The sequence below is a fragment of the Camponotus floridanus genome, unplaced genomic scaffold, assembly GCF_003227725.1.
Source record: "Camponotus floridanus strain SB8 unplaced genomic scaffold, Cflo_v7.5 scaffold18, whole genome shotgun sequence".
Classification (NCBI taxonomy): Eukaryota; Metazoa; Arthropoda; class Insecta; order Hymenoptera; family Formicidae; genus Camponotus; species Camponotus floridanus.
In genome coordinates this window covers 2,647,424-2,665,278 of record NW_020229303.1, presented here as the reverse complement: position 1 = coordinate 2,665,278, position 17,855 = coordinate 2,647,424, and the positions used below count along the sequence as shown (strand labels likewise).

The 17,855-nt window shown below is 27.7% G+C and overlaps 2 protein-coding genes and 2 pseudogenes across 6 annotated transcripts; 2 read left to right on the top strand and 2 right to left on the bottom strand.

The window, feature by feature from the left end:
- The first annotated feature begins 1,771 nt into the window (after positions 1 to 1,771).
- LOC105249421 lies at positions 1,772 to 5,606 on the top strand. 5 transcript variants are annotated; one of them, XM_025407556.1, is made up of 11 exons: positions 1,773 to 2,082; positions 2,673 to 2,859; positions 2,956 to 3,091; positions 3,243 to 3,460; positions 3,518 to 3,578; positions 3,665 to 3,793; positions 3,866 to 4,201; positions 4,362 to 4,444; positions 4,526 to 4,961; positions 5,081 to 5,372; positions 5,544 to 5,606. In XM_025407556.1, exons 1-9 carry the CDS (start codon positions 2,046 to 2,048, stop codon positions 4,650 to 4,652), a joined length of 1,314 nt encoding a protein of 437 aa, XP_025263341.1. In that variant the 5' UTR covers positions 1,773 to 2,045; the 3' UTR covers positions 4,653 to 4,961; positions 5,081 to 5,372; positions 5,544 to 5,606. The 5 variants fall into 5 exon arrangements, with proteins under 5 accessions (XP_011253200.1, XP_025263341.1, XP_011253182.1 ...); XM_011254880.3 differs by having other exon boundaries at positions 4,526 to 4,995; XM_011254898.3 differs by having other exon boundaries at positions 1,772 to 2,010; positions 4,526 to 5,372.
- A 2,643-nt stretch (positions 5,607 to 8,249) lies between these two features.
- On the bottom strand, positions 8,250 to 9,810 carry LOC112637551 (annotated as a pseudogene).
- Positions 9,811 to 10,437: 627 nt separating this feature from the next.
- LOC112637563 lies at positions 10,438 to 11,877 on the top strand (annotated as a pseudogene).
- On the bottom strand, positions 11,692 to 12,946 carry LOC112637564. Its single transcript, XM_025407589.1, has 3 exons — positions 12,752 to 12,946; positions 12,518 to 12,580; positions 11,692 to 12,293 (listed from the first exon to the last, which is right to left on the bottom strand). The coding sequence occupies exons 2-3, from the start codon at positions 12,561 to 12,563 to the stop codon at positions 11,773 to 11,775; spliced, it is 567 nt and encodes a 188-aa protein (XP_025263374.1). The 5' UTR covers positions 12,564 to 12,580; positions 12,752 to 12,946; the 3' UTR covers positions 11,692 to 11,772.
- Between the last annotated feature and the right edge of the window lie 4,909 nt (positions 12,947 to 17,855).

Below are 17,855 nucleotides of genomic sequence, written 5' to 3'. Positions count from 1 at the left end.
GTCTCGATGTAATTATTTTCATTAAAAAAAGGAACTCTCGCGCGAATAAAGGTTATCTTAAATATAATTTTATGTCAAATGTTATATCAAAATGCACATGAAAACTTGTAGTTTTTTTTTTTTATAAATATTGTGAAATTTTTATGTTCGTCCAGCTTTTCCTACAATTCTTTATTAAGGTTACGTTCCAAAACCTTATCTCTGAAGAAAGTTTCACCATAGTATAAGTACATACAGTTGGGGCACTTCTTTGTTCTCTAAAGATCGCAATTTTGAGTGCGCATGCGTCAATTATACAATTTTCAATATGGCTACACATGCTATCTGTACACGTTATGCTGTAATATTAAAATATTAAGTAATAAAGATAAAATTTAAATTTTGTGTCATCACAAGAAAAAATAAAAATGTCTAAAGGTAATTGATATTTAAATGTGTATAATATGCATCTTGTGCTTATGCGATTTATTTAACCTCTTAAATATATGTATTAACATTACTTAAAAAGCTATAATTTCGTTCTAAACAAATTTTAATGCGATTAACAATTGTATTCTGTTTATTCACTTATACAATAACTTTCCATTTTATGAGAGAAAATTCTAATTTACGCGCTAAGTTACAATTTCCAATATGGCGATGGGTCATGTGACTTGGCATAAGCATATCAAAGGTGCCGACACCGAAATGACACTACTGTATGTACATACTTATACTGTGGTTTTACTTCACGAGTATTTCGAAATTTTTTTAAATTAAAATAAAATTTTAAAAAATTTCATCGGAAAGGACATTTTAAAACGTAATCTATGTAAAAAAAGCACAATGAAACTAACGTTTCTTATCACTTTCGCTACACACACAAGCATACATACACACACAGATATTATACAGTGTCCCAAAAGTCCCGGAGTAGTCGAATATTTCATAAACTATGCACTTTAGAAAGAAATGTTTCAAACAAAAGTTGTATGGCTTGAAGGGAGCCATCAGATAGTGGCAATGATTTGATATGGGAGAGTCATTTGAAAGTCACGTGAAGATCACCGTCAATTTCTTAAATGGAACCCCCTATTTTTATTACAAACTAGTGTAGCTTATCTCGAGAGCTTTCCAAAACACTATAATAAAGTATTTCTTCATTGAGTACTTTTCGAGTTATGAGGCTTGAAATCATTTCTTAATTTTGCATAAATCATAAAATATCTAGTAAAATATTCATTTTTCGATTATCTTACCTTAATACTTTTATGTACAAAATAATGAGAGGAATCAATTGGTGTAAAGAAAACACATAGTTGTTTAAAAAAAAAATATGTAATTGTTAATTGCAAATTACATATTTTTTTCTTAAAAACATAGTTGTTTTTAAGAAAAAAATATGTAATTTGCAATTATTTTGTACATAATTAATTGATTATTTTGTACATAAAATTATTAAGGTAAAATAATCGAAGAATATTTTAGAGATATTTTACGGTTTATGTAAAATTAAGAAATCATTTCAAGCCTCATAACTCGAAAAGTACTCAATGAAGAAATACTTTATTATAGTGTTTTGGAAAGCTCTCGAGATAAGCTACACGAATATATAATAAAAAATAGGGAGTTCCATTTAACAAATTGACGGTGATTTTCACGTGACTTTCAAATGACTCTCCCATATCAAATCATTGCCACTATCTGATGGCCCCCTTCAAGCCATACAACTTTTGTTTGAAACATTTCTTTCTAAAGTGCATAGTTTATAAAATATTCGACCGGTCCGGGACTTTTGGGACACTCTGTATGTGTGTGTACGTGTTATTATCCTGATGTTCGATCTTGAGCTTGAGCGAGCGCGATTCAGAATGCGCAATTTTATTATGCATTCACCATTACTGTCGTTTCTGCTATCGCCAGAACAGTGCAGAATGCAGGTGTTAACGCTGATGAAGCCGAATTAATGTACAAGTCGAATTACGACGATAAATCGATTTTCTACGAGGGCATATTATGGACACATTGCAGGTGATTTAACGGCAATAGTCCGTGAAGAATGCGCAATGTCGGTCTCGGATCCCCTTATCAAAGAGTTGAAAGGTAGTGTCACGATTTAGCAGGTTAGGTGTTTCCCGTTATTACAAAGCACTAACCTTGGGAAAATTTACTTGTTTCACATTTTATATGGTTGTATATACAATCTAAAAGAAAGAGAAAAAAATTATCGAGTAGCTTTAATTATTTTTTTATGAATCTTATTTTATACTTTTGAAATATAGATACATGAATTTATATTACATTTTTATTTAAACATATATATGTATGTGTACTGTGTAAAACATTAATGTAAAACACATATATACATATGTTGTATTTTATAAATTAATTAAAAATAAATTAATCTTACAAATTCTTAATGTTTTCCTTTCTATACCAAGTCGATGTTTATTATCATTTGACAATAATATCTATAACTTCATATATTTTTTTCAAAAAATATATAATATACAGCCTTGCTTTCTTCATCAATAATATATTCCATTATCATAATTATCTTGCAAATCTTATTGGTAATTTTTTTACTGTATCTAAAGTAAAAATTGATTGTGACATATTGATCATGACAAATATAACTGTGTAATAAATATTAACATGTAGACTAATTCAATATATTTTATATGTCCTTTCAGGATGGACTCGAAAGCTGATGGAATATGCCAAAGAGATCAATGATGAAAATGACAATTTGTGTCACTTTTGTAAATGCTTCGAAAACTGTTTGCAAAAGGGTTTACTGCCTTGTCTTGATAGCATTGGATACTTAAAAATATCCAATGCATGGCATTGGTTGGAATATGTTGCTGAAAAAAATTATAGGTAATTATAGGAAAATATTCTACTTTGTCCAATGTCCATGATTTATAATTTATGATTATCTACTTTTTATCTAATTTGTATTAATATGATTTTTAGCTCCTATAGTACATTCTCTTTGGTAGTAGAACAAGTAAAGCAAAATTTGAAAGTGCACACATCTATTGGCCGACTTCGTTTCCTGATACGAATATGTCTAGTACGAAAATGCCTTCACATGCCGATAGAAATATTGGTGAGATATCTTCTGTCAAAATACACTCACATATATACATATGCATTCAATATATATATATATATATATATATATATATATATAAATTTTTATAACTAAAATATATATATATATATTTTAGTTATAAAAATTTATTATTTTGTCCATATAGACGAAAATATCAACTTTAGCTACAGAATTTTACAATTTAGAGAGCATCCTAGGAGATGACATTTTACGAGAAATCTTATTGTCTGTGCTATTGCAATGCAGTAAATTTAATTTTAAACTGAATTTAAGAAATGCAGCTTTTTTAGACGACACCTGGCAGATGCCACCATGTGTAGTTTTAGAATTGGTACCTTGCAAAAATTTAGGTATCTCTGTATGGTAAGTGTTTATTTTGGTCAGAAGAAAATCAATGAATCCTAATTATTGTTATTACAGTTTCACCAAGGAAAAGGCATTAATTGTTAATGTTGATGAAAAATCAGTGGCTGCTGAAGATGTAAGAAAATAAAATTTAAATATCTAATAGTTTTTAAAATTACAAACAATTTTAACTGATTTACTCACATGTTGCATGTAAATCAGAATAAGATTGAAATTGGAGATGTATTAGATGAGATAAATGGAAATGTCATCAATGGCGATAGTAAGGGAAAATTACGTAAAATTATGAGGAAAGCTAATGGACAACCAATAATTTTACATATCATCAAGGTACATATAAGGGTACAGCATTAATTAAAAATTAAAATTTTCTATATTGATATGATTACTGTATGTTTTTAGTATCGTACTAAAAAATCCTGTCAACTTTATGAACCAATAGTGCATCTTATCAAAAGCTCAGGTATTGAGAGCATGAAATCTTTAATACAAATATCACAATTGGACCAAACAGAAATCACTAAAAGAAATCAGATCTCTAAATTAAAAAATAAAACATTAAATAGTGGATTTTCTGTGAAATATTGTGGCTCTGTACATGTTGGTATAGAGGGTGATGTTAAACAAATTGAAAAAGCCATTTGGCGTTTATTAAAATCGGGAGAAATAAAGCAAGTGCCTGTGAAATTTGAGTGTTTAGAAATTGGAATTTTAGTAACTCAGGAGATAGATAATCGAGTAAGTTAATTAGAATGAATAAAATTTTTTAAATAATTAGTGCTAATAAAAGTAGTAATTATATTAATCATACACATAAAATTTAAATCAATGAATATATTTAAAAAATACATATATCTTAAAAATATAATGTTAAATTAAAGCAATTTTCATTTTATAGGTGGTATGCAAACAAAGTTACATGGAAATTTCATCATGTGGATGTACTGCCAACATCCCAGATTATTTTGCATTTATCGCAGGGTGAGTTCTATTAAGATAAATTGCATATTGAAAAATTATATGTACATTTTATTCTACATGCTACGTATTTTTTATTCTTAGAGAAACAAATTGTAACATGGCAACAAAATTTGATGCTTATATCTTTTATCATCGGAATGAAACTGAAGTACAACAAATATTGCAGAGTTTGGGGCAAGGGTTTCAACGTACCCACTTTGCAGTATAATGTATATATAAATTTGTTCAACCATGTATATAAAAAGAAAAAAGTATACATGTCTTTGTATCTTAACAAATATTATTTATTAATTTTGAAGTACTACAAAATACACGATACATTTATTTCCTTATTAATAAGTATCAAAATTAACAAAAGAAATTTCTTTCCAATACAGAAAAATGTAATTTAACTTGTAGTATTAAAAAATTTGAAACAATTATTCAAAGTAATGGGATATTTTTTCGTGCTTTAAAAACATTTGATATGGAATTTCTACTTGGTGAACAAATTATAGCGCAACTCTGGCAATTCAGCGTGAGTAAAAATGAACTGCACATGCGCATACTTGGTAAATAACCAATCACGATAGTGACCTTTTGTCTCGCTCACTCTCTCTGTCTCTTTTTCTAACCTATTATACACACATTATACAGGGCGAGACATCTGACATCGGAACATACACTATACTGGATGACTCATTTGAAATATACAATTTCAGATCATTCACCTAGTAGAGTGTGTGTTTCAGGGTGTTTACGACAACTAATCGGATCTCTGATCGGACTGAGCAGTGGTACTCAACGATAGACTTCCTAAATTTCCCTAGATTAATCCGGATCAATGATGTGTCTCTGAAGTAATCGAATTAGATTAACAGCCATCGAAAGAATTAGCGGTCGAGCTGATTGGAAAAATTGTGAAAAACATTATAAGAAAATATAGAAGGTACTTTATTATTCTTTTAATTAATATATCTTTATTTATCAAATATGTATTAATAAACAAATGTATTATACTGGAATAAGATGTTTTTTCTATAAAATAAGAATAACTCTTAACCTCACAACTCTTTTTGCTTTTCATTTTCTACTGTTTAATAAATAATCTGAATTATAGGAAAGTCTAAAAGTATAATGGACCCACAAAATGAAGAGAATGATATTGAACAAACTCAATTTGGTATGTATATATATATATATATATATATATATATATACAGGGTCTACCAAAAGTGTGGAAACCCCTAAATATCTCGGAAAATATACGTTTTACAGAAAAGTGTTTCCAACAAAAGTTGTAGGGTTTAAGAAGATCTATATACTGATTCTATCAGTTTGACCTTGGATGGCGTCGTCAAGGTCAGGTCAAGGTCACATTGACTTTTTTAAATGACACCCCCTACATTTGATTGCATATTCTTATAGCTTAATTCAAGAGCTTTCCAAAACACTATAATAATGTTCATTTTTATTAAGTACTTTGCGAGTTATGAGGGTTGAAATAATTTCTTAATTTTACATAAACCATAAAATATCTAGTAAACCATTCATTTTTCGATTATCTTACCTTCATACTTTTATGTACAAATTAATGAGAGGAATCAATTGGTGTAAAGAAAACACATAGTTGTTTCTAAGAAAAAATATGTAATTTGCAATTAACAATTCCATATTTTTTCTTAAAAACAACTGTATGTTTTCTTTACACCAATTGATTCCTTTCATTATTTTGTACATAAAAGTATGAAGGTAAGATAATCGAAAAATGAATGGTTTACTAGATATTTTATGGTTTATGTAAAATTAAGAAATTATTTCAACCCTCATAACTCGCAAAGTACTTAATAAAAATGAACATTATTATAGTGTTTTGGAAAGCTCTTGAATTAAGCTATAAGAATATGCAATCAAATGTAGGGGGTGTCATTTAAAAAAGTCAATGTGACCTTGACCTGACCTTGACGACGCCATCCAAGGTCAAACTGATAGAATCAGTATATAGATCTTCTTAAACCCTACAACTTTTGTTGGAAACACTTTTCTGTAAAACGTATATTTTCCGAGATATTTAGGGGTTTCCACACTTTTGGTAGACCCTGTATATATTATACAATTATTTTTAAATTATTAATGTATATAATAATTGATGATTTAATAAGGTTGGGACTATGTATATTTTTAATAAATTAATGATATATATTATTTATATTCTTTGCAACATTATATTGCAACATTATATATACATATATAACATTAATACCCAATAAGCAAAATGTAAGCAGTATGTCGACAGACTGGCAACAGATTTGATCAAACCATGTCAGCAGAATGACATCTACTGCGTCCTCATTCTGCTTCTAATCTGCTAGCAGAACCTGCTCACAGAATCGGATATCAGATTGTCGGCAGAAACTGAGCAGGATCTGCTATCAATGCTAACATGACTTGATGTCAGACTGTTAGCAGAAATCGAACAGGATCTGCGCGTGCAATTTGATGGCAAATGGACAGCAGAAATTTCACAAGATTTGCACTTTTATTAATATTATATAAATGCAACAAAATTGATTATTACAGGTGCTAAATAACAATATTATCAGCAAGTTAATTAGAATTTTCTTATAGAAAATACATAAAAATGACATATATGTAATATGTTATATCATAGTTATATTTCATATAGCGAAGGACTAATTTCAATTCTATTTAATTAAATTAATAATAAAGTAAATGTAACTTGTAAAACTTGAGATGTAATTTATTTAGAATTAAATTCTTGCTTTATGCCTCAAATAGCCAGTGCATGAATAATTTTCCATATATTATATTGATTCCAATCAGTTTAATATTCTGAATTCTGATTCTCATTTGCTTGTATCAGATATCAGAAATTAAAGTGAAAAATTAAAATGATAATTACTATATTTTTAGTCTTTTATTCATATTCGTGACTTTATATATATTTCTGACAGAAATTCAATTACGAGAAAGTACAGCTCACGTAGCGGTAAGTGAAAGAACTATCGAATCATGCAAATCCTATTCCATTTCTGCCATCAATCTGCTATCAGAGATTGTATGCGCAGATCCTGTTCGATTTTTGCCGACAATCTGTTGTCAAATTGCATCGCACAGATCCTGTTCAATTTCTGCCACCAATCTGCCACTAAGTTATTGGTGCTTTCCATTTAGCGACATAAGTCGACACAAGCGTCATTCTATCTTTTTTCAATGAATAACAATAAACAAAGATAGAATGACACTTGTGTCGACTTGTGTTGCTAAATGGAAAGCACCCTATGCCGGCAGAATCTGTTCGATTTTTGCTGCCAATCTGGTAACTGATTATGTTAACAAGCTTTGTTATATTTCTGTTGACATTCTGGCGACATCACATGATATATCAGAACCTGCATCGATTCTGTAATCTTTCTGTCGACAACAATTTCTAACAGATTCCCTGACAAGATCTGCTTTAGCAGACTTGGCTATTGGGGTAGACTATTTTAATAATTTTATTCTTTACAGAAAACTACAGATATCAATGGAATAATCAAACTACAAAATTTTTAATAGAAGAAGTTAGAAATAATATAAAATTATTAAACAATAAAAATTATATGCAAAAAAGAATATGGAAAAGTATAGCAAATAAGTTCAATGAAAGAGGATATAACGTAACCGAGGAACAATGTTGTGTCAAGTGGAAGAATTTGAAGCGAAAATATATATGTGTACGAGATCTTAATAATCAAACTGGTGGAGCTACACAAACATGGGAATATTTTAAGATAATTGATGATTTTATCAATATAAAACCTGAAGTAGCAGCTTTATCAATTGCTTCCAGTACACATGGATTTAGAATAAGACAATCAACTCCTACAGAACAAATTGAGGAATCTACAGATGAAAATAATTCTGCAGTAGTCAATACTTCTCCTGATATAGGACGTCCTGTTAGGGAACGCCAACAAAGTGATAAATCTAAATGGATCAAAGCACTTTGCAAACAAATAGAAGCTCATCATGAAGAAAATATGACATAACAATATATAATCGATAAAATAATTATAAAATTATGAACACATACTGTATCATTAAAATAATATTTGTGCAATCATTTCTCTTTTCTCATCAAGTTCCATAACTGCATAATTATTGTTATTTATATTTTCAATTTGTGGAATTTCAAACGGTTCGTCGTCAATATCAATACAAATATTATGTAAAATACAACATGCAAGTACAACTAATGGTATCATTTCTGTGTTATACATATATACATATTTTAGTTTTCGGAATCGTCCTTTTAATATTCCAAACGCTCTTTCAATTATAATGCGAGTTTTTGATAATTTTGTATTATAATTAAGTTGCACATTATTTAAATGACCATTATCACGGTAGGGAGTGAGCATATAATGTAATAATGGGTATGCTGAGTCAGCTAATAAATGACCATGTTGTGGAAAATATCTTTCATCATGATCTATCATATTTTTAATGTCACTTAATCGCCAAACTCGGGCATCATGAACACTGCCACAAATTCCCACAAAAACATCAATAAATTGCATTTTATTATTACAAATACCTTGAAGTAATATGGAATGAAATCCTTTTCTATTTATATAACTAATTGGATATTCAGTAGGAGCACTAATAGGAATGTGGCAGCCATCAATGACGCCTACCACACCTGGAAAACTACTAATGGCAGCAAATTTTTCTTGTATAATTAATATTTCGCGAACTTCTGGCCATTTAATATAATTTTGCACATGTCGCTGTAATGTGTAAGCTACATTAAAAACACATCTCCATATAGTGTCTTTGGAAACTCCAAATCGATCTGCAACGGATCTAAAGAAGAAAATAATTTTTTAAACAAAAAAATTTTAAAATAATATGACAAAATAAATAACATAAAAAAATTGCAAAATTTTTTAACTATAGTAACCTATACACTTCTTGATTGCCAAAAATCCATAAGGCAATAGCTAATTGCTTAGCTGGTGGTAATTGAAGAGAATCATTGAATTATTTTCCAATAATTCAAATTCAAAGAATTGTATCAACAGTTCAAAAGTATTTCTTTGAATACGAAAATGTGATTTGAAATCTAAAATAAAGTAATAATATTATTATAAATGTTGCAAAATTATATATTATTCTGCATAAATGTATGCAGAAAATAAAAATACATAGATAAAATTTAGCTTTATTTTTACCTGTTAAAGAATAATGAAGAACAATATTTTCAAAGAAATTATTAATTTTGAGATGTGGTTCTCTTAGGTGCATTATTTCCCAATCATCTTCATAATCATCTTGATCATTATTAAAAAAAACATTCCATAATAAAAATATATCCATTTTGTATTCTCTGCAAAGATACAGATTATTATTATTATTATTATTATTATTATTATTATTTTACACATCTTTAATTTATGTAGAACTCATATCAAATGTATTTTATACATATAATTAGAAACTATCGTCAGGAGAAAATATTTATTTTTATATTACTATTTTCATGCTAAAAAAAAAAAAGAAAAGTCTAAGCAATATTAACAAATAACAACTTCACATATCACATATTTACATATTACATTACATTTAATTGATAAATTTTCAAAAACTAATAATTACAAGATGTATTGCTATAGCAATAACAATTACATTTTACCATGAATTTCTTATTCATCTTCATGAAGAAAATAATTTTTTTTCTTCTGTAAAGTTGTTATTTGTTAATATTGCTTAGACTTTTCTTTTTTTTTTAGCATGAAAATAGTAATATAAAAATAAATATTGCTTAGACTTTTCTTTTTTTTTTAGCATGAAAATAGTAATATAAAAATAAATATTTTCTCCTGACGATAGTTTCTAATTATATGTATAAAATACATTTGATATGAGTTCTATATAAATTAAAGATGTGTAAAATAATAATAATAATAATAATAATAATAATAATAATAATCTGTATCTTTGCAGAGAATACAAAATGGATATATTTTTATTATGGAATGTTTTTTTTAATAATGATCAAGATGATTATGAAGATGATTGGGAAATAATGCACCTAAGAGAACCACATCTCAAAATTAATAATTTCTTTGAAAATATTGTTCTTCATTATTCTTTAACAGGTAAAAATAAAGCTAAATTTTATCTATGTATTTTTATTTTCTGCATACATTTATGCAGAATAATATATAATTTTGCAACATTTATAATAATATTATTACTTTATTTTAGATTTCAAATCACATTTTCGTATTCAAAGAAATACTTTTGAACTGTTGATACAATTCTTTGAATTTGAATTATTGGAAAATAATTCAATGATTCTCTTCAATTACCACCAGCTAAGCAATTAGCTATTGCCTTATGGATTTTTGGCAATCAAGAAGTGTATAGGTTACTATAGTTAAAAAATTTTGCAATTTTTTTATGTTATTTATTTTGTTATATTATTTTAAAATTTTTTTGTTTAAAAAATTATTTTCTTCTTTAGATCCGTTGCAGATCGATTTGGAGTTTCCAAAGACACTATATGGAGATGTGTTTTTAATGTAGCTTACACATTACAGCGACATGTGCAAAATTATATTAAATGGCCAGAAGTTCGCGAAATATTAATTATACAAGAAAAATTTGCTGCCATTAGTAGTTTTCCAGGTGTGGTAGGCGTCATTGATGGCTGCCACATTCCTATTAGTGCTCCTACTGAATATCCAATTAGTTATATAAATAGAAAAGGATTTCATTCCATATTACTTCAAGGTATTTGTAATAATAAAATGCAATTTATTGATGTTTTTGTGGGAATTTGTGGCAGTGTTCATGATGCCCGAGTTTGGCGATTAAGTGACATTAAAAATATGATAGATCATGATGAAAGATATTTTCCACAACATGGTCATTTATTAGCTGACTCAGCATACCCATTATTACATTATATGCTCACTCCCTACCGTGATAATGATCATTTAAATAATGTGCAACTTAATTATAATACAAAATTATCAAAAACTCGCATTATAATTGAAAGAGCGTTTGGAATATTAAAAGGACGATTCCGAAAACTAAAATATGTATATATGTATAACACAGAAATGATACCATTAGTTGTACTTGCATGTTGTATTTTACATAATATTTGTATTGATATTGACGACGAACCGTTTGAAATTCCACAAATTGAAAATATAAATAACAATAATTATGCAGTTATGGAACTTGATGAGAAAAGAGAAATGATTGCACAAATATTATTTTAATGATACAGTATGTGTTCATAATTTTATAATTATTTTATCGATTATATATTGTTATGTCATATTTTCTTCATGATGAGCTTCTATTTGTTTGCAAAGTGCTTTGATCCATTTAGATTTATCACTTTGTTGGCGTTTCCTAATAGGACGTCCTATATCAGGAGAAGTATTGACTACTGCAGAATTATTTTCATCTGTAGATTCCTCAATTTGTTCTATAGGAGTTGATTGTCTTATTCTAAATCCATGTGTACTGGAAGCAATTGATAAAGCTGCTACTTCAGGTTTTATATTGATAAAATCATCAATTATCTTAAAATATTCCCATGTTTGTGTAGCTCCACCAGTTTGATTATTAAGATCTCGTACACATATATATTTTCGCTTCAAATTCTTCCACTTGACACAACATTGTTCCTCGGTTACGTTATATCCTCTTTCATTGAACTTATTTGCTATACTTTTCCATATTCTTTTTTGCATATAATTTTTATTGTTTAATAATTTTATATTATTTCTAACTTCTTCTATTAAAAATTTTGTAGTTTGATTATTCCATTGATATCTGTAGTTTTCTGTAAAGAATAAAATTATTAAAATAGTCTATTAATGTTATATATGTATATATAATGTTGCAATATAATGTTGCAAAGAATATAAATAATATATATCATTAATTTATTAAAAATATACATAGTCCCAACCTTATTAAATCATCAATTATTATATACATTAATAATTTAAAAATAATTGTATAATATATATATATATATATATATATATATATATATATACATACCAAATTGAGTTTGTTCAATATCATTCTCTTCATTTTGTGGGTCCATTATACTTTTAGACTTTCCTATAATTCAGATTATTTATTAAACAGTAGAAAATGAAAAGCAAAAAGAGTTGTGAGGTTAAGAGTTATTCTTATTTTATAGAAAAAACATCTTATTCCAGTATAATACATTTGTTTATTAATACATATTTGATAAATAAAGATATATTAATTAAAAGAATAATAAAGTACCTTCTATATTTTCTTATAATGTTTTTCACAATTTTTCCAATCAGCTCGACCGCTAATTCTTTCGATGGCTGTTAATCTAATTCGATTACTTCAGAGACACATCATTGATCCGGATTAATCTAGGGAAATTTAGGAAGTCTATCGTTGAGTACCACTGCTCAGTCCGATCAGAGATCCGATTAGTTGTCGTAAACACCCTCGATGTCAGATGTCTCGCCCTGTATAGTTTGTTTATAATAAGTTAGAAAGAGAAGGCAAGCAAGACAGAAGCTCACTGTCGTGATTGGTTACCTAACAAGTCCGCGCATGTGCAGTTCATTTTTACCCACGCTAATATCGGGAGGGTCCCGTTTGCCCACGAATCCGATTGTCCACTGCCAATCATATCGACCTGTGCCTAGGGTAACTAGCAACGATTAACTAATCAGAGAGGCCTATTTTGAATTGGCCAATTGGGACTATCAGATCCTGTCCCCTCTTATGTAGTATCTCTCTCTCTCTATAGCTGGCGCTCACCTGTCTATCGCAATGCTCAGTCCATTCTATAAGGGTACTGTTACATGGCAGTCGGAATTTCGGAAAATGGAATCTCGGAAAAGTACTAGAGTAGTGATCAACCAATCATAATTATCTAGTAAAGTTTGAATGTCGGTTCATCTGGATCAGAATTTTCCATTTCTTTAATAAGATTATTGTTTGCACCTTGTAACATTCTTTGTTTTACGGTAAATATAGGACGAACCTAAATTCTTCTCTAAATATTTTGTTCTTTTTTCCTCTTTATTCTTCTATGTAATAAATATAATTTCAACAATTTTTGTCGCATTTTTTCAGCTATTAATAATTGTGGACTTTGTCGTCGCTTAATAATTTCTTTTACCAAAAGTATCTTTATTTTTTTCGATTTCATGATGTAACTACAAAATAAATTAGTAAATGTAGAAAAGGTATAATCGCTAGTCAAATAATCAAAGGATTATTGAAAAAATTATATTCGACCAAACTAGTCAGAAATTTCCTTTATTTAATACGACGTTTCGACCATATGGTTGTGGTCCTTATCAAGTATATACTGGAAGGATTTAAAATACATTAAATTAACGGTTTGAATACGTAAAAAGCACAAACAAATTAAAGAGTAAAACAAATTTACCGATGAAATATAATAATCAGGAGGCAGACATAACGCTTGTAAAAACCATCACGAGTCACAAATAAAAAACGTTATATAATTAAATTCAAAAAACGAGAGAGACTGATGCGTCCATGTGAGACTTCGTCGAAAAACTAAACGGGTTTAGTTTTTCGACGAAGTCTCACATGGACGCATCAGTCTCTCTCGTTTTTTGAATTTAATTATATAACATTTTTTATTTGTGACTCGTGATGGTTTTTACAAGCGTTATGTCTGCCTCCTGATTATTATATTTCATCGGTAAATTTGTTTTACTCTTTAATTTGTTTGTGCTTTTTACGTATTCAAACCGTTAATTTAATGTATTTTAAATCCTTCCAGTATATACTTGATAAGGACCACAACCATATGGTCGAAACGTCGTATTAAATAAAGGAAATTTCTGGCTAGTTTGGTCGAATATAATTTTTTAAAAATAAATTAGTATAAAAATTAAATATTAATAAGTTTATTACAATTTGTCAAATAATATCTTTAATCAACTAGTTAATATATATCACTTAAAATAAAATAAAATTATTAAAAAGATTTAATTAAAAAAATGAACCATTTCATCATAATTTTAAATTTTACTTAAAATTATTAACGTAATATTTAACATTAATTATTTATACTTGCTACGATCATTTTTTTTCCAATATAATTTTTCGATAGTCTCGCTCTCTATGGAGTAATTTTTACGGAAAACGGAATGCTATTCTAACCTCCCTAAATTGTTTTTCAATTTAGAAAATTTTTTTTTATTTTCTATTATAATAAACAATACATACAAATCCCAAGTAGCAAGCACACGTCATTTTGACGTTTCAAATTGGTCATTCACTATTCTTGACGTCACGAATTGACGTTTTTATGACATAAAAGTGACGGTCTAATGTCACAGATTCTTGACGTCATGACACGAACCGCATTTTGACGTCATAAAATGTACCATATTTTGATGTCTTTTTCTTAGCATAATAATATATTTAATAGTGTTGTCGAATAAAGCATTGTCTAAAAGTGAATCAGTGCATTATCACTAAAAAATAATAAATGATTAGTCACTGATTACAGCAGTTATAAGTACAGCACTCTAAATCAGTGATATTTTATTAAAAGAATTTTAAAAGAATCAGTTAATAATTTTGACTATTTCAATCAGTAATATCTCAGTAATATTTCTTTCGTTATTGCCACTAATATTAAAATACAATTCATCTCCCTATCTATTTCATAAATATAATATAAATATAATAAATATAAAAATAAATAAATATATATAAATATAAATAAATATATAAAATATATATAAATATATATATGAAATTACAAAATTTATTTATATTTACTAAATATTTATTATATTAAAAATTTTATTTTATTTATATTACATGTATATTGAACTTGTTATTTTAAATAAATAACGAATGAATAATTTTCATTAAGTAGCCAGATATTTATTTGTTCGACTTATAAAATCGATTTAATATCTGAAGCCTCTCTATTGAGAGTGTATAAGAAATTAAATCGAAGTAATATTTCTAATTTTATCTGTCATTCTTTGCAAACTTTATATAATGCTCATAACTAAAACTAAATACGAGAGAGATAGTGCTCATAGCGGTAAACGAAACTAGCGATTATTGGTTTTGCAGTGAATTTTACTTTAACAATTGTTAAAGTCTGATCGCGAAAGTCATGATGAAAGTCTAAATATTTATTATAAACATCCACTTTAGTCTACACGACAATCAAGATGTCTTCCAGGGCGAATACAATGTCAGCATTTATATTCCTGATGACACGCAACATACATATTTTTATACAGAAAATCTGTATATAATTACAACTACAGTAACAAACAATACACAAATATCTAAAGAAAATAAAGAGAAAGATTTTCCCTTTAGGCCTAAGAAATTTAACTATGACACTGAAACGTATATAACCACCATTTCCTTTCCGTATATTTTATCATCAGGAAAATACACTCTGTATATGAAATTTTTCGGTCTTTTTGATGAAAATGGCGGCTTTAGAACTTTTTACATGAATCAACAAAATAATAGAGTGTGAGTAATTTTTAAAAACTCAAGTGTTATAAATACGATTCTTGCGGTAATTATGCATAAAATGGGCCCACCTTCGAACAAATGTGTTATTGACGTATGTTGTAAAGATGTTATCCCTCATTAACATTCTGAAGGTTTAAGTCGGCGGTCGTTCTTTATTTAAAAGTTATTAACAAATAAATGTGAGAAATATTGATATAAAGATACTACTTTATTTATTCACCAATTTGCTTTTTAAATATGTATAGGGATGTGTATGTGTGTGTGTGTGTGTGTGTGTGTGTGTGTGTGTGTGTGTGTGTGTGTGTGTGTGTGTGTGTGTGTGTGTGTGTGTGTGTGTGTGTGTGTGTGTGTGTGTGTGTGTGTGTGTGTGTGTGTGTGTGCACATACATTTATGATATTTTTTAATTGTATTAAATTGTATTAAATTCTATATAAATTTAAATTGTTTATCTTTCTTTTATTTACCTTTAATTTTCCTTTTTTTGTGTTTTTCTTCGACTTGCGAGTTTGACCGCTATTTTTAAGTTTCATATTGGTGTCCAGGAGGTAAAAATACGTAGGAATTGGATATTCTTACCTATTATTTTATATAGATGGATTTTCCGAAGGTCTACCTTACTTTTATATTTATTATTTTTATTTTTTTTAGCCTATATTTCCAAATCTATTTAAGTTCGACCCTTATATATGTATATATATATATATATATATATATATATATATATATACGAAATTACTCGGGAAGATCTACCCTATGACATATTCAAAAATAAAGCAAATCGGAGAGGAGGCCCTTTTTATGTATAATATAAATAAATGCAAATACTTTAATAATTGTTGAATAAAGAACGACAGCCAGCTAAAATCTTTATAATATTAATTAGAGATGTGAGCTTGACAACGTATATCAATGATACATTTGTGCAAGGATAGGCCTTTTTTATACATAATTACCTACAAAAAAAAATTGCATTGCAAGTATATATAATATAATATTTCTGTTATTAAAAACTTTTTACAAGATAGATATTGATTATATATAAAATCTAAATTATTAAAAATGTTATATGTTACATTATCATCTTCATAAACTTATTGTTTTGTAAGTGCATCTTTTAGAAAATATTGTGAATATATTATTTTACATACATTTATTATAAATATTACAAAAACTTTTTAACGTACGTGTATATTAATAATTAAATATTTTATATTTATTATATATTTATTATATATATATATATATATATATATATATATATATATATATACAGGGTGGGGCATTTATCTTGAGACAAGATAATATCTCGATTGGAGTCGATTATTTTGAAAAAAGTTTTAGACAAAAGTTGTATGGTTTCAAGGGGGACATAAGATGGTGTCATTAGTTTGATCTTGAAGAGCCACCTGAAGGACACGCGAAGGTCAGCTCCAACTTTTTAAATGGGATACCCTATATGCTTTTGCATATTCTTGTAGCTCATCTCAAGAGCTTTCCAAAACACTATAATTAAGTTAGTTTTCATTAAGTACTTTCCAAGTTATGAGGCTTGAATTCATTTTTTAATTTTACATAAACCGTAAAATATCTTGCAAAATATTCATTTTTCGATTATTTTATCTTAATACTTTTATGTACAAAATAATGAGAAGAATCAATTGGTGTAAAGAAAACTCATAGTTGTTTCGAAAAAAAATATGTAATTTGCAATTAACAATTACATATTTTTTCTTAAAAATAACTATGTCTTTTCTTTATACCAATTGATTCCTCTCATTATTTTGTACATAAAAGTATTAAGGTAAAATAATCGAAAAATGAATATTTTACAAGATATTTTACGGTTTATGT

Coding starts and splice junctions, on each gene's coding strand:
- LOC105249421 (XM_025407556.1), top strand. CDS start 2,046: ATGTCGGTCTCGGATCCCCTTATCAAAGAGTTGAAAG. Junction 2,083..2,672: donor CCTTATCAAAGAGTTGAAAG/GTAGTGTCACGA, acceptor ATGTCCTTTCAG/GATGGACTCGAAAGCTGATG. Junction 3,579..3,664: donor AATCAGTGGCTGCTGAAGAT/GTAAGAAAATAA, acceptor CATGTAAATCAG/AATAAGATTGAAATTGGAGA.
- LOC112637564 (XM_025407589.1), bottom strand. CDS start 12,563: ATGGACCCACAAAATGAAGAGAATGATATTGAACAAACTCAATTTG. Junction 12,294..12,517: donor TATTGAACAAACTCAATTTG/GTATGTATATAT, acceptor TATTCTTTACAG/AAAACTACAGATATCAATGG.